Below are 15,662 nucleotides of genomic sequence, written 5' to 3' on the forward strand. Positions count from 1 at the left end.
AACGTTTCTCTGTGCTCTACACTCTGCTGGTTGGTAACACAACAGCAATATCCTTAACAGACCACGCCCACCCAGTAACCAGGCAGAGAACCCCTTGCTAAAAGTTTTGAAGCCCATCCCTGAGCAGAGCCCATGATGAGGGATGCTGGGACCTGAAGTCTGGTTCTCTGCTCTAGAGAAACCAAGCTTATTGAGGCCAAACTAAAGGAAATACAGCACTTGTTCACTGATAGATTCTTTTCCAATAGTTCCTTATTTTAAAGGAACAAAATGTATCAAGCAATAAAAAAAAAAAGGGAAAAACAAGGATCACTTTTCCAACTAAACCTTGGCTTCGTTGTTGGATTAAAATTGAACTCCTCCAGACAGCAAACGGGCCAGTTGCAGATTCCAAGGTATAAAGTCATCGTTGGTTTCCAACCTCATACAAGAAGTTCAGGCTATGCATAATTCCCAACTTTTACCAATTATGTACAAGCACAGCAAGGGCACTCCCTCAACGCTTACGAGAAAAAAAAGGGGGAACACGCTGATAACCCTTCCCACCTCGCTCAAGATGTGCAAGGAAAAGGATCGGAGAGCCTTCCAAAGACAGGAAATAATCTTTAAGCTCAGGAATCCAGCCCAAACTAGTTGAAGACATATGTACCAGCCTGTCTAAAGATGCTAATGTGTCATTTTGGCAGAGACTTGGAAAGCCAAGCTCCACTCAATTACCAGGCAATTTTTTTTAAAAAAAAAAAAAACACCCTTCCCTGCCCGGAAGGGACTCTTACTCACATTAGCAAGTGCTACAGAGTCCTCTCCATAAATCCATGCCCCCCCCGCCCCCGGCTGCATTCACCCACCCACCCAAAGGTGCAGTTGAAATGAGGAACACCGACAGAAACACGGAGTGGATTTCTGTGTAGAAGGACTAGAACAGGGGGGGTCAAACTCAAGGGCCGGGGGCTGGATCCAGTCCATGGGGTACTTAGATCTGGCCCATGAGGCCACCCTGGAAACAGCAAAGGACTGCCCCGCAGTGCTTCTGCCAGCAAAAACGGGCTCCCGAGCTCCATTTTCGGCTACCACAGCCTCCTGCAACCTTCTGCCAGTGAAAAAGGAGCGGCCCTCCCGAGCTCTATTTTCACTGGCAGAGGGTTGCAAGAGATCGTGGCAGCCAAAAACGGAGCTTGGGACAGGGTTGAAATTCAGCAAGTTCTGACAGGTTCTGGAGAACCGGTAACGGAAATTTTGAGTATTTCAGAGAACCAGCAAATACCACCTCTGACTGGCCCCAGAGTGGGATGGGAATGGAGATTTTGCAGTATCCTTCCCCTGCCACGCCCACCAAGCCACACCCACGAAGCCACACCCACAGAATCAGTAGTAAAAAAAATTCCACCACTGGCTTGGGAGCCCATTTTTGCTGGCAGAGCGCGCAGGCCAGCACCGGCGCCCTCGACAGGAGTGACTTTGAGCTGGCCACGCCCCCTGGCCACGCCCACCCTGGCCCCCAAGGTCAAACCAGGGGTGAAATCCAGCAGGTTCTGACAGGTTCTGGAGAACTGGTAGCGGAAATTTTGAGCAGTTCGGAGAACCGGCAAATATCACCTCTGGCTGGCCCCAGAGTGGGGTGGGAATGAAGATTTTGCAATATCCTTCCCCCAGGAGTGGGGAGGGAATGGGGATTTTGCAGTATACCCTGCCACGCCCACCAAGCCATGCCCACAGAACCGGTAGTTTAAAAAAAATTGGATTTCACCACTGGGTCAAACACAACCCTGATGCGGCCTTCAATGAAATCGAGTTTGACATCCCTGGATTAGAAGAACTCACTGATCCTCGGGTCAAATATTCAGCATTTTTGAACCCCTCTGGCTGTCTTCCGGACAAGTCTTCCTTCAAAAGAAAACAATATTTTTGTAAAGGGGGTGCGCAAAAGTCTCCGATGGAAACGGCCATCCCACATGCTCCAAACTTAGAACAAAACACCACCCACTATTTTTCTGTATCCCAAACTTGAAATGAAATGGGTGTTTCTTTTCAGGATGTTTGGAGCTTTTCAACACCACCCTATTGGGTTTAAAAAAAAAAAAAAAACTTCCAAACCACAAAGACTCACAGAGCTCAGTAACCCAAAAAACAGTTTTTATTCATGCAGTTTTTTATTCCTGGCTGCGGCTGAGGGCAGGAGGGAGGATCAGTGCAGAGTATTTTCAACCACTGCTCCTTGTTAAAAAAAAAAAAAAAGCAAGAAACATCCCACAAGCATGACAACTTCGTATCCTGAGTCTTGCGGCTTCTGAACTCCCAACGTTTTGATGCGTGAAATGGAAAGGAATTTATGGCATACGGGGGCAGAAGTACATGGCACATCCTCCAAGTAGCTCAAAGCAGCATCTGTTAATCCTATTTATATTCCAAGAGCCTAGTTAAATAAAATTCAACCCAAAGAAACCCAGGGGTGAAATGCTCCCGGTTCGGACCGGATCGCCTGATCCGGTAGCGATGGAGGCTGGTGGTTCGGAGAACCGGTAGCAAAAATCCATGCCCCCCACCCATTGCCCAGCTGAGCTGCGCAATCATCAGAGGCTTTTTTTTTTACTTTTAAAAGCAGTTTTTCTACAACCTCTTCGGCCGAAAAAATGCTTTTAAAAGTAAAAAAAAAAGCCTCTGATGATCGCGCGGCTCAGCTGGGATCATCAGAAGCTTTTAAAAGTATTTTTTTCTACAACCTCTTTGGCCGAAGAGGTTATAGAAAAAATGTTTTTAAAAGGAAAAAAAGCCTCTGACGATCCCAGCTGACTTGCCTGATCGGCAGAGGCTTTAAAAAAAAAAAGAAAGAAAGCCTCTGCCAATCAGGCAAGTCAGCTGGGATCGTCAGAGGCTTTAAAAGCATTTTTTTTACAACCTCTTCAGCCGAAGAGGTTGTAGAAAAAATGCTTTTAAAGGTTAAAAAAAAAAAAGTTGGCCACGCCCACTCAGTCAAATAACCTCCCCCACCACCACCACCAAGCCACTCCCACAGAACCGGAAATAACAAATTTTACATTTCACCACTGAAGAAACCAACTTAGAATTACAGGGCTGGAAGGGACCTTGAGATCTTCCTAGTCCAGGTGTCAGCAACCTGCAGCTCCGGAGCTGCATGTGGCTCTTTGGGCTCTCTGCTGTGGCTCCATGTCAAGTGATCCCACTATTGGCTGGCCCCGCCCCTCTCTCTCCCCTCCCCTCCCAGTCACTCCTCGCTTGGCCTGAAAAGGCAAGGGAGACGGCGGGGGATGGAGAAACGGTAGGGGCAGAGGCAGAGAGATACAGAAAGAGGGGGGGAGGGAGAGAGAGAGAGAGATCAAAAGGGTTTTGTGATTCCCGGTGTTTTTTAACAACTGGTTCACTGTCCTAATGACTGGCTGGGTAGGTCATGTGATTGGTGGAAGTGAGTGATGTTGAGTTGGCCACACCCACCCAGGTTTTGTGGCTCCCGGTGTTTTCTTTTCTGTGGGAAATGGGTCCAAATGGCTCTTTGAGTGTTTAAGGTTGCAGATCCCTGTTCTAGTCCAACGCCCTGCCCAAGGCTGGAGTCCTTTATATCAATATCATCCTGGTTATCCAATCTTGTCTTGAAAACTTCCAGTGATGGAGCCCCCACAACTCGGAGAGGCAGGCTGCTCCATTGATGAATTATTCTCACTGTCAAGAAATCCCTCTTTATTTCCATGTTGGATCTCCCTCTGGCCAGCTTCCATCCGTTACTTCTTGTCCTGTCTTCAGGTGCTGGGAAGATTAGGTCAACCACCTCTAACAGCCCCCTCAAATCTTGGAAGACTGCTATCATGTCTCCCCTAATTTGTTAGGCCAGGGGTGTCGAACTCGATTTCGTTGAGGGCTGCATCAGGCTTGTTTTTGACCTTGGGGAGGGGGGGGCAGGATGGGCGTGGCCATCTCAACGTCACTTGTGTTGGGGGTGCCTGTGGCAGATCAAAAACAGGCTCCTGAGTTCTTTTTTCGGCTGCAACGGCCTCCTGCAATCCTCTGCCGGCAAAAACAGAGCTCAGAAGGGCTGCATGCGGCCCTCCCGAGCTCCGGTTTTGCTGACAGAGGCACCCTGGGCCGGTCCTTTGTTGTTTCCAGAGCAGCCCAACAGGCCAGATCTAAGCACCCCGCGGGCCAGATCCGGGTCCCAGGCCTTGAGCATGACACCCATGTGTTAGGACATATATATCTAGTTCCCGCAATCGTTCACCTATGGTCCAGGCCCCTTATCCTCTTTGTTGCTCTACTGTGCACTCCTTCTAGAGCCTTGATGGCAAACCTATGGCCCTCTCTGCTGGCACGCGATCCATCGCCCAGCTCAGCTCCACCGCGCATGTGCGCACGCCTCCCATTGGCCAGCTGATTTTCAGGCCTCTGGCATGGAGGCATAGCACATGTACGCGAGGGCACGTGTGCATGCACGGGGGTTGGGGGAGCACGGGGGGAAGCAGGGCAGCCCCCCATGGCCTGTTTTTGGTCCCAGGAGGCTTCAGGGAGGCTGCCAGGCCCAAAACGGGCCGAGGGGGTCACACACACATGCACCGGGGAGAGCGTGGGGGTCGTGTGCATGCACGAGGGGCAAGGCACATGGGAGGCATTGCATTATGGGTGTGGGCACGTGCATGTACGACCCCCCCCCCCGTGCTCCCCCCACTTTTGGCAGGCGACGGCAAAAAGGTTAGCCATCACTGTTCTAGAGCCTCAACATTTTTTAGTATCCTGGGAGTATGTATCATGGTGGTCAACCGTGGAACTCTCAACAAGCAAACAGACCTTGAAACATGGAGCCCCCAGTGTCCCTCTGGTTCTTCTCTCCCAAAGTAATCAGGACACGAATTCACTTTTCAGAGCAGACGTCTCAACCTTACTATCAAGTACCATGTTTCCCGAAAATAAGACCCTGTCTTATATTTTTTTAAACCCTGAAATAAGCGCTTGGCCTTATTGCCATGCGCTCAAAAGCCCGATTGGGCTTATTATCAGGGAATGTCTTATTTTGGGGGAAACAGGGTAACTAAAGCTCCTGGGATTTTCCCCAGCTCTTAGAAAACTCTAAATGTACACATAGCCAAAGGAAGACGTGCTTGGGGCAGAGATTGCTTGGCCCTAAATAACTTCAGCAGCGACCCAGGCTATAAATACTAAATTAAAAAACAACAACACTATATTTACCAGTTTCCAGGCTGACAAAGAACTAGTAGCGCACGATTTTGGGTCATTTTAGCATGCGCTCTTTAACTACAGTTAGTCCTCCACTTACAACAGTTCATTTAGTGGCCATTCAAAGTTATAGCAGCACTGAAAAAAAGTGACTTTTGACCATTTTTCACTCTTACGGAAAATGGGGGGGGAGGGAGATCTGCTTTTTCCTCGATCAACTGACTCTATTGTGCAGTTCCCATATTGGAGCCCTAAGCCAACTGGCAGAGTCCCAGATCTTTAGGCCCTTATGAAAGGATAAGAGGGTTGGGGCCAACCTCATGTGGGGGGGGGGTGCAAGATATACCAGAGGGCAGGAGCAACAGCAAAGATGGAGGCATGGTTCAGCCCACCGATCTTCATTTCTGCCCTCCATAAACTGCACGGAGCCTAAAGCAGAACCCGCAATCCAGCACAGTTTCGAGAAGAAAGCAGCCTCTAGTATTAGCTTCTCACCCCCCACCCCCACCCCCAAAAAGCGAGCCATTCTTTAAAGCTTTTAAAGACCTCCGGACTTCTTAAAAAGAAAATCTGAAAACCTCTGGCTCACTTCCTCCATCCTTCTTTTTAGCCAAGAATCTCCTTCCGATGCTCTGCAAAAATACGAGTCCCAAAAATCGTTTTATATTCCCAAGCAAGCTAGAACTTGGGATGCTACAGCTTTACTCGGTCCAACAAAGACCGTCTAATTCCTGCATACAGACTCCAGCTGCATTCCTGAAGATGGAAAAGAATGAAACCTCTGTCTTTAGCAGTTGCAGGGGGGAAAAAAAATACGAGCACTTGGCAGGGGAGGAAAGGGCTGGTATGTCCCCATTTAGCCTGCATGCAGTTGTGCTTGTGTTATTAACCGAGCTGCAAATATCCCCTTGTTAGCGTAGAATTAGATATAAAAAGAGAAAGTAGCAAAGGAAAATGGATGTCACAGAAGAGTAAATTGATAGCGTTTTTCCTGAATTTCACAATTCCCTAGCTGTGAACTTTTCAACTGGTGGGAGCCGTGTAGAGGCTACAGTAATTCACCCAAGTCTCTGCAAATATGTACTTGAAAGAGGAACTTGTGTATTATTGCCATCGTCTGTAGTGATGAGAGTGAAAAAGATGCACCGTTGACTTACTGCAGCTATGTTAAAACTCAATTTTTATGTCCTAATAGAAAGGGAGTGAGCCCTGGTAGCGCAGCAAACTAAAGCACTGTTATTAACATCAGCTGCCTGCTGATGTTAGGGGGTGGGGGGGAAGGAGGGAAAGGGGGGGGTGGGAAAGTGGAGGGAGGGGTTGAGGGGGGAAGGGTGGGGGGGGGGTGAAAATGTTTGTATTTTCTACAAAACTTTTTAATTAAAAAAAAAAATCAGCTGCCTCCAATTACTGCAAGTTCAAATCTCATCAGGCTCAAGGTTGACTCAGCCTTCCATCCTTTCGAGGTAGGTAAAATGAGAACCCAGATTGTGGGGGCAATAAGCTGACTTTGTATAAAATATATACAAAAGAATGGAGGCTATTGCTTAACGCATTGTAAGCCGCCCTGAGTCTCCGGAGAAGGGCGGCATATAAATCAAATCAAAAAAAAAAAAGGGGGGGGGAATGAGTTTTCCCTTTTAAGGAAATGGGAACGGTTATTGCACAAACGAAGACCCAGGAATAGAAAGTCCACAGCGAGTCAAAAGCATGAGTTTTCGATCTGGCAATAAAGTTTTGTTTTTCTGATAGTTCACAATTGTCAATGTTATACAAATGTGAAATTAAGTGTTCGGACCTGGCTCCCAAACATGACAAACCCTCTGTAGTTACCGTATTTTTCAGAGTATAAGACGCACCTTCTTCCCCCCAAAAAGAGGGTGAAAATCTGGATGCGTTTTATAATCCGAATGTAGCCCCGCCCAGCCTCGCAAACGGAGATTTCAGAGGCTGAAAGAAGCCTCTGATAGAAGCTTCGGAAAAAAAGCCTCAGAAACGAAGCTTCAGGAAAAAAGCCTCCAAACAGAGCTTCAGAAAAAAAGCCTCTGAAAGGCTTTTATCTAAAATAATATGGCAAGCAACAAAAGAAGAATCAGTAAAGGTTCTAACCAAACTATGCTAACAAATCTGGAGAATGACACAATAACCAACAGATCGGAAGAGGTTAATCTATATACCAATACCAAAGAAAGGAGATTAAACAGGGTACAGATACTCCTTCAGAATAAAAGCCTCTGTTTCGGAGGCTTTCACAGGCAGAAAAAAAAGTTTTTTTCTGAAACAGAGTTTCAGAAGTTTGAGAGGCAGAAAAAAAAGCAAGGCACAGAGCTCACAACCAACAAACCTGTTGCTAAAATTCACCTCTGGGAACAGCTGATTGGGGGTATTCCGGGAGGCCGAACCACCCACCAATCAGCTTTTTGCTTATTTTCCTCCCCAAAAACTAAGGTGAGTCTTGTACTCTGGTGCGTCTTATATTCTGAAAAATACGGTAAATAAATGTTCCCTTTATTAGGAGTGTCAGCAGCCCGGGCAAAAAGTTTTTCTCTCTCTCACAGCAGGCTAACAAGTCTGTCCAGCAGAGAGATGAATATTGTCTGCCACACCTATTCATCTCTGCCCCCCCTGCCTTTTATCCCCAGAACTAGGGTGGGGCTTCGCTAGCAGCGGTAGCTCTTCCGTCCCAAGGATCGGCCCATAGATTTCCACTGCTCTCCTCTCCTCTGCCTTCTGCACATCCGCGCATCAGATGCTGGACCCAGCTGTTCCTCCTCTTTCTCATCAGCCACCTCCAGACCTGGCGGCTGTTGACTCTCCATCTGAGGGCTGATGGACGGCCCAGGCTCTGCCTCTGTCTCTATCTCTGACAGCTCCATTCCCTCTTCACCCTCGGAGCTCTCAGATTGCCTTAATGCTGGCCCTGTCTCCCACGCCTCCTCCTCATCTGATTCGGTTGCTGGAGGGGCCGGCTGCCGACAGGCCACGGCATTAAGTATATGAGCCATTTTTCTCAGAAATGAGTGCAACTTCTCTGGCTTGGCATTACATATTCACACACCTCGCTTTCCTATTCATCGTTCCTATCACTTAAGCTATTCATGCATGAATGAACAGAGACATGATGACAGATCAACCAACCTGTCATCCTGATCTCTGGTCATTCATGCATGCAGGTTCTATGCCCATGGCGGGAACGAGGAAATGAAATCACATGTGTGTGCATGAATAGCAACCTACAGTTAGTCCTCGATTTACAACTTTTCGTTTAGTGACCATTCAAAGTTATAAAGGCATTTCAAGCCAGGAGGACCTGTTCCAAGGTCACAAAGCTGGAAAGGCTTAGATAATTTCACTTTAATCCAAAACTTCAAAAAGAGAGAAGCCCTCATAGTGGAGAACGACTCAAATGATTTCCCATGAACATCAACAGCCCCAAAGAAAGTCTTTATCTCTTCCACAATTTCTCTCATTCCATGAACAGTGGAATTTCCTGGGGAGGAAAGCTATGGCAAAGTTAGACAACATACTAAAAAGCAGAGACATCACCCTGCCAACAAAAGTGCGTATAGTCAAGGCCATGGTTTTCCCAGTTGCAATGTATGGCCGTGAAAGCTGGACCATAAGAAAGGCTGAGCACCAAAAAATTGAGGCCTTTGAACTCTGGTGCTGGAGAAGACTCCTGCGAGTCCCTTGGACTGCAAGGCGATCCAACCGGTCAGTCCTAGAGGAGATCAACCCCGACTGTTCTTTAGAAGGCCAGATCCTGAAGATGAAACTCAAATATTTTGGCCACCTAATATGAAGGAAGGACTCCCTGGAGAAGAGCCTAATGCTGGGAACGATTGAGGGCAAAGGAAGAATGGAATGACAGAGAATGAGGTGGCTAGATGGAGTCACTGAAGCAGTTGGAGTGAGCTTAAATGGACTTAAATGGATGGTAGAAGACAGGAAGGCCTGGAGGAACATTGTCCATGGGGTCGCAATGGGTGGGACATGACTTCGCAACTAATAACAAATGAACAATGGAGATAAACAGCACTGCGGAGTTGCTGGTTTGTGTCCATTTAGTGGATGGCATTTTTGGGGGGTCGGAGTTCGTGGTGTCAGCAGTGCAGTAATTGGAAAGACTGCCTCCATCAATTAAGAGTCCTTCCCTTTTCTTTTTGACTTCCTGGGAAAAGTTCCATGTGGCATAAACAGGCGTGCTGTCAAGAGAGCAATGACCCCACTGATAGAACAATTGCTCAACACTGTATTTTCGATGTTATTAATCTGTTCCTTTCATGCTTCAGCGTGTGAGATGAATAAGACAACCCCAGTATCAGTTCAGCAGGGGAGAAGGGGGAGAACCAGCTGGCCTTTGGGACAATCTGCTTTGAAAGTGACACGGTGGAAGAACAGAATGCTGCTGGTATTGGGATGAAGGCTCCCTAAATTCCTTTGGATTCCATACTAGGCACTGCAAAGACCGGGGACGCTCGGGGAGGGAATGAGTGCCTTGCCAAGCTGTAAGCTTCAAAATAAGCAACGTAGCAGACAATATTAGAGTGGTTTCTACCAAAATCATTTACACCCTGCTAAGAAATGCGGTGGTTCAGTGGCTAAGACGCTGAGCTTGTCAATCGAAAGGTCGGCAGTTCAGCAATTCGAATCCCTAGTGCCACGTAACGGGGTGAGCTCCCGTTACTTGTCCCAGTTTCTGCCAACCTAGCAGTTCAAAAGCATGTAAAAATGCAAGGAGAAAAATAGGGACCACCTTTGGTGGGAAGGTAACAGTGTTCCGTGTGCTTTTGGCATTTAGTCATGCCGGCCACATGACCACGGAGACATCTTCAGACAGCGCTGGCTCTTCAGCTTTGAAACGGAGATGAGCATCACCCCCTAGAGTCAGGAATGACTAGCACCAGTGGTGGGTTCCTCCCGGTTCGGTCCGGTTCGGCCGAGCCGGTAGAGGTGACAATATGACGTCACCGAACTGGTTCTCCCCCCCCACCCCCCCATGTTATTCTTACCTTTTATTTGGTCCCACCCCCAATCTATTGCTGCCTCCTGAGTCCCAGCTGATGACTAGAGGGGAAAAAAACTGTTTAAACTCTTGCCGCGGGGCTTCAAAGGGCCGTCCTACAGCTGATCAGTGTTAAAAGCAAACAAATGAGTCGGGTCGTAAGTGCGAGGACTGGTCGTAAGTGCGAGGACCTTCCAGAAATGACTCTGACCAGCTAGCCACGCCTACCTAGTCACATGACTTCCAAGCCTCACCCACAAAATAAGCCATGCCCACAGAACCGATAGTAAAAAAATTTAGAACCCACCCCTGACTAGCACATATGTGTGAGGGAAACCTTTACCTTTACGAAACTATTAAGGTAGAGCTTGAGAGTGACATTAACCTGGAGCAGTGAACAGAGGTGCCATTAAAATTATCCTAGCCTGTAAGTCTCAGTGGGATCCACTGGTGTTTGCCATCCAAACAGTGTCTCCTAAAGGTGAACTGCACTTTGGGTGTTCAGTAAGCAGGCCGTGTTGACGACCGTTTGCAGCGTCCCACAATCATGTGCCGACGTTTTACAATTCAAAGAAATACCTAAAACTGTCATAGGAAACCAGATCCAGGTAGTCCTTGAGTTGCAACCATTCGTTTAGTGATGGTTCGTAGTTACAACAGCACTGAAGAAAGTGACTTATGACTGTTTTTAATATTTGCAACCATTGTAGCATCCCTGTAGTCACGTGATCAAAATTTGGATGCTTGGCAACTGGTTCATATTTATGACAGTCGCAGTGTCCCAGGGTCACGTGATCACCTTTTGCGACCTTCTGACAAGCAAAGTCAATGGAGGAAGCCAGGTTCACTTAACAACTGTGTTACTAAACTGCAGTGATTCACTTAATGGCAAGAAAAGTCATAAAATGGGGCCAAACTCACTTAACAACTGTTAGCAACTGAAATTTTGGGCTCAATTGTCGTTGTAATCGAGGACTACCTGTATAGCAGGGGTGAAATCCAGCAGGTTCTGATAGGTTCTGGAGAACCGGTAGCGGAAATTTTGAGTAGTTTGGAGAACCGGCAAATACCACCTCTGGCTGGCCCCAGAGTGGGGTGGGAATGGAGATTTTGCAGTATCCTTCCCCCAGGAATGGGGAGGGAATGGGGATTTTGCAGTATCCTTCCCCTGCCACGCCCACTAAGCCACACCACGCCCACCAAGCCACACCCACAGAACCGGTAGTAAAAAAAAATTGGATTTCAGCACTGCTGTAGAGTAAGAGGTTCCTAAGAACAGCAAGTTCCTTACCTTTTCAAGTCAACTGTTGTGACGCTAAAGACCACTCCTTTGAGCCACAGTATCATGAAGAGCCTCTGAGAGAAGGGGCAGTTGCCTATGCTTTCGCCATCACTGCCAGCCTGTGGAAAAATAAGGGGGGAAAAGACATTAGTAAAAAATGGACAAGCTGTGCCACACTATCCTCTTTCGTCAGACAAGAAAGCCATCTTAGGAACCAGCAGAGCCCTCTCACTCTTGCCTCAAGCATCGCAAAATAAGGACCGTGCCAGAGGTGGTATTCAGCTGGTTCTGGAGAACCTGTAGTGGAAATTTTGAGTAGTTTGGAGAACCGGTAAATACCACCTCTGACTGGCCCCGCCCCCATCCATTCTCTGCCTCCATTTTCACTGGTAGAGGCACCGTGGTCTGGTCCCTGGCTGTTTCCATGGTGGCCCCTCGGGCTAGATCTAAGCACCCGGCGGGCCGGATCCAGCCTGCGGGCCTTGAGTTTGACACTCCTGCTCTAAAGTGACAGTTTTCAGGAAAAACAAAGCCACCAGATGTGTTTGTCTGACAAATTCTGTACAATAGTTTAGAAGCGCCAAAGAGAGAAGTCAAGCCAAACACCAACGCGGAAGGGAAAAATGTTATAGGTAACCTAATCAGAAGCCTACAGTACACCCCTCTCTTCCCTGAAATAATACATTGTTTATTAAATAATTATTAAACCACATAAACAAATTGTAATGCTAGCTCAGCTGCTGGTAGAATGACTATCACCTGGCACATATCACAGAGATTTGAATAAGAGGCGAGTCAATCTTTCTGTCTGCCAGTTCAGAAACCACAAGTTCCATCCTACAGTCTGCCAATATTATAGCGTCTGCTTCTGTTATTTATGTGGCTGGGATAATAGAAGGATAATATTAGTGTACCATCTACCCATCACACAACTGTCTCCCTTCCTGAGCTAGCCAGGGTGATTTCTGATGGACTACTTTAAAATCTACATGCTGGATATTTATTCAGCCCAAGCTCGATAGGAAGAGGATGAGTGTGGTTTTAAAACGGGAAGAAGAAACATCGATAACCTGCATTATGTGGATGATACTACCCCAGTAGCTGAAAAAGGAAAGAATCTACAAGCTCTAGTAATACATTCAAGAAACAGAGTGAAAACATGGGATTAACACGTAAACAAGACCAAATTAATGATCATAGGTACAACAACCAACCTTAGACCTGGCAATGAAGAATGCTGAAGTGGTTGGATAGCTTCTGCCTTTTAGGATCAACCATCAGCAGTAAAGGAACAACCAGTCAAGCAAAACACCACCGACTAGCACAGTGATGGCTAACCTTTTTGCCATCATGTGCCAAAAGCGGGGAAATGCGGGGGGGGGGGGGTGTCACGCGTGCATGTGCCCACATCCATAATTCTATGTGCCCCACCCTCCCGCATATGAGCATGCAACCCCACCCCTGCACTCCCCCCGCTTTTGGCATGCGATGGCACGGTGGGCCCGTTTTTCACCCTCCCCAGGCTCCAGAGCCTTTCTAGGAGCCTGGGGAGGGTGAAAACGGCCCATTTGCCAACTTCTGGTGGGACCGGAAGGCCTATTTTTTGCTCTCCCCAGACTCCAGAGCCTTTCTAGGAGCCTGTGGAGGGCGAAAACAGCCTTCCCCACCCCCCTGAGGCCCTCTGGAGGCTGGAAACAGCCTGTTTCCCTACTTCTGGTGGGCCCAGAAGGCCCAAAAATGGAGCTGAGCTCGCGTGCCCACCAATACGGCTCTGCGTGCCACTTGTGGCACACATGCCATAGGTTCACCATCACAGGACTAGCACTTCGCAGAATCCATAAAACCTTGGAAAAAGAGTATTCAGATGCTGTGATGTGTCCAGGTTCTCATGTGATCATTATTACACTATATTGGTCTTCCTGCAGTGACTTTTGGAAACCAGGAGTACACATGACGGGCAGCAGCGATTAACACCAATGTTTTTACAGACGTAAAAATGTTCCGAAGAATCCCAAAATGTGTGTGAAACAAAAACAAATTTATTTATTTATTTATTTATATTTTTATTTGATTTATATGCCGCCCTTCTCCAGAGACTCAGGGCGGCTTACAATGCGTTAAGCATTAGCCTTCATACTTTTGTATATTTATACAAAGTCAGCTTATTGCCCCCACAAACTGGGTCCTCATTTTACCTACCTTAGAAAGGATGGAAGGCTGAGTCAACCTTGAGCCTGGCAAGATTCGAACCTGCAGAAATTGCAGGCAGCTGTTCTTAATAACAGGGTGCATTAAACCACTGTACTACCAAGGCTCCTGTACTACCAAGTAGCGAATTTTCTAAATGGTTTTGAAGCAATGCACCCCTGACCGAAAAACATGTCCTCTGCTCCTGCTTCCAGTCCGAAGTAAAGCTGCTAGGAGAACCTCAAAGGGAAGTTTGTAGGCAGCAACAATATTGCAGCGATGCAACTTCAAAAAGAAAATATGCTGTTCCTCCCCACCCCGAGAGGTAAGAAAAATATGAAAGCTCAAAGAAGCAGGGATGGCTGAAACTCCGTGATGAAATGAGTCATCCGGGGTGACTTTCGCCCATTAACAACCAAGAACATTTCGTTTCTTAGTGACAGATCTAGTTCAAGACGCGGCAACAGCTGGTATCAGCACATGGGGTAGAGAGGAGGGTCAGAAGGAGAAGACAATGATAGCATCATAGGAGGTGTAGAAAGTCAGCACCCACCCCCTCCTAGAAGAATTAAATATTTTGAGGAATATTTTAAAAAGGCAGAATATTATATTTCCTTAAATGAGAAATGGAGAAAAGTGTTTTTTTAGAGGCAGGAAGCAGACTCAGTCTTAATAGCCCCCAGCAGATATTTTCTGCCCATTAGGAAAGACTGGGCCAGCCTATCTACAAAACAAGAGACCTTCAGCTCCAGGATGACGGGATTACCCTTCAGGAAAAAAACCATTAAGCCACAATAGGAATTGCCCAACACCCTTTCAGAACACAAGCCCCTTCACTGCACCACCCTCAGAAACTTCAACCAAACTTAGCTCAGACAAACACCTAAGATTTGTACTTTGCCTATAGAGCCAGCTGTGACTCCTACATAACCCCTACATGGCCCCATGGGAGTCTGACAACAGCCAATAGAATACGTGTTCTTGCACAGGAACAGGAAGCTCAAGTGCAAAGCCCAAGAGAAGGTATAAACCCCCCTCCCCACTCTCAACTCCATGTGGTCAGCTGCACCAGAACCCATGTGCTTCTGCTTCATCATTAAACCATCTTTCCAATCAGCCTCCATGTTTTCAGTGTCTTTCTCCCAGCTTGGAACTGAACCCAGAATGGATATTTCGTCCCACGGAGGTTTATAGACTTGGGGCAAATAATACCCTCTTCATAGCAATCAATGTAGCACAATGGCTAAGAGCTAAAAAATGGGGAGACCCAAATTTTAGTCCTAACTTGACTAAAAAGCACACGGGGTGACTAAGCTGAGTTAGAATATGGAATAAAATATTTTCTTTATTGGCCAAGGGTGATTGGACACACAAGGAAATTTCTCCGGTGCATAAGCTCTCTCAAAATCTCTCTCATCCCAACCTAGGGATTTTTGGGGGGATGAAATGAAGGGGGATACCCGCAGGGGTGGACTTCAAAAATTTTAGCAAGGGGTTCTCTGCCCAGTTGCTGAGTGGAGGTGGCCATGGTGGGCGTGACCTAGTCGGCCTCCTGCACCACGGCAGGTGGGGCGTTTTTGCCTCCCCACCCCCGGACTCTAGAGGCTTTCTTTGAGCCTCCCCAGGCTCCGGAGGCCCTCTGGAGGGCGGAAACGGGCCCATTTCTGGCCTTCCCGAACTTCCGGTAGGCCTGTTTTTCTCCCTCCCTGAGCCTCTGCGCGCGCCCTGCACTTACCTGCATCCAAAACAGGTCACGTGGGGACTTCTGGGAGAGGAGGGGCAGGGTGGGTGGGGCCAGCCAGGAGTGGGATTTGGGTGTTCTCCAAACTGCACAGAATCTTAGCTAGAGGTTCTCCCGAACCCCTGCGAACCCCCAGCAGCCCACCCCTGGATACCCGTGCACTCTTAAGCTCTCAGAGAAAAGGAGATATAAAATGCAATAACTATCTAGGATTAATCCTTTAAGGAAGAACAAAAAAAAGCAGACCGTTTAGATCTGTAATTGGACTGGCC

General features: G+C 47.5%; 1 protein-coding gene across 1 annotated transcript in view; it reads right to left on the reverse strand.

Annotated features, from left to right (window-relative positions):
- CLIC4 (chloride intracellular channel 4) overlaps positions 1–15,662 on the reverse strand; it is a 67,320-nt gene that overhangs the window by 26,982 nt on the left and 24,676 nt on the right. The window contains exon 2 of the mRNA XM_070949336.1: positions 11,472–11,581. Within this exon, the coding sequence (XP_070805437.1) occupies positions 11,472–11,581 (110 nt within the window). The remainder of the gene's footprint in view (positions 1–11,471; positions 11,582–15,662) is intronic.

This window comes from Pituophis catenifer, unplaced genomic scaffold (genome assembly GCF_029215685.1).
Source record: "Pituophis catenifer annectens isolate HBS135680 unplaced genomic scaffold, rPitCat1.0.hap2 SCAF_9, whole genome shotgun sequence".
NCBI classification, from domain to species: domain Eukaryota; kingdom Metazoa; phylum Chordata; class Lepidosauria; order Squamata; family Colubridae; genus Pituophis; species Pituophis catenifer.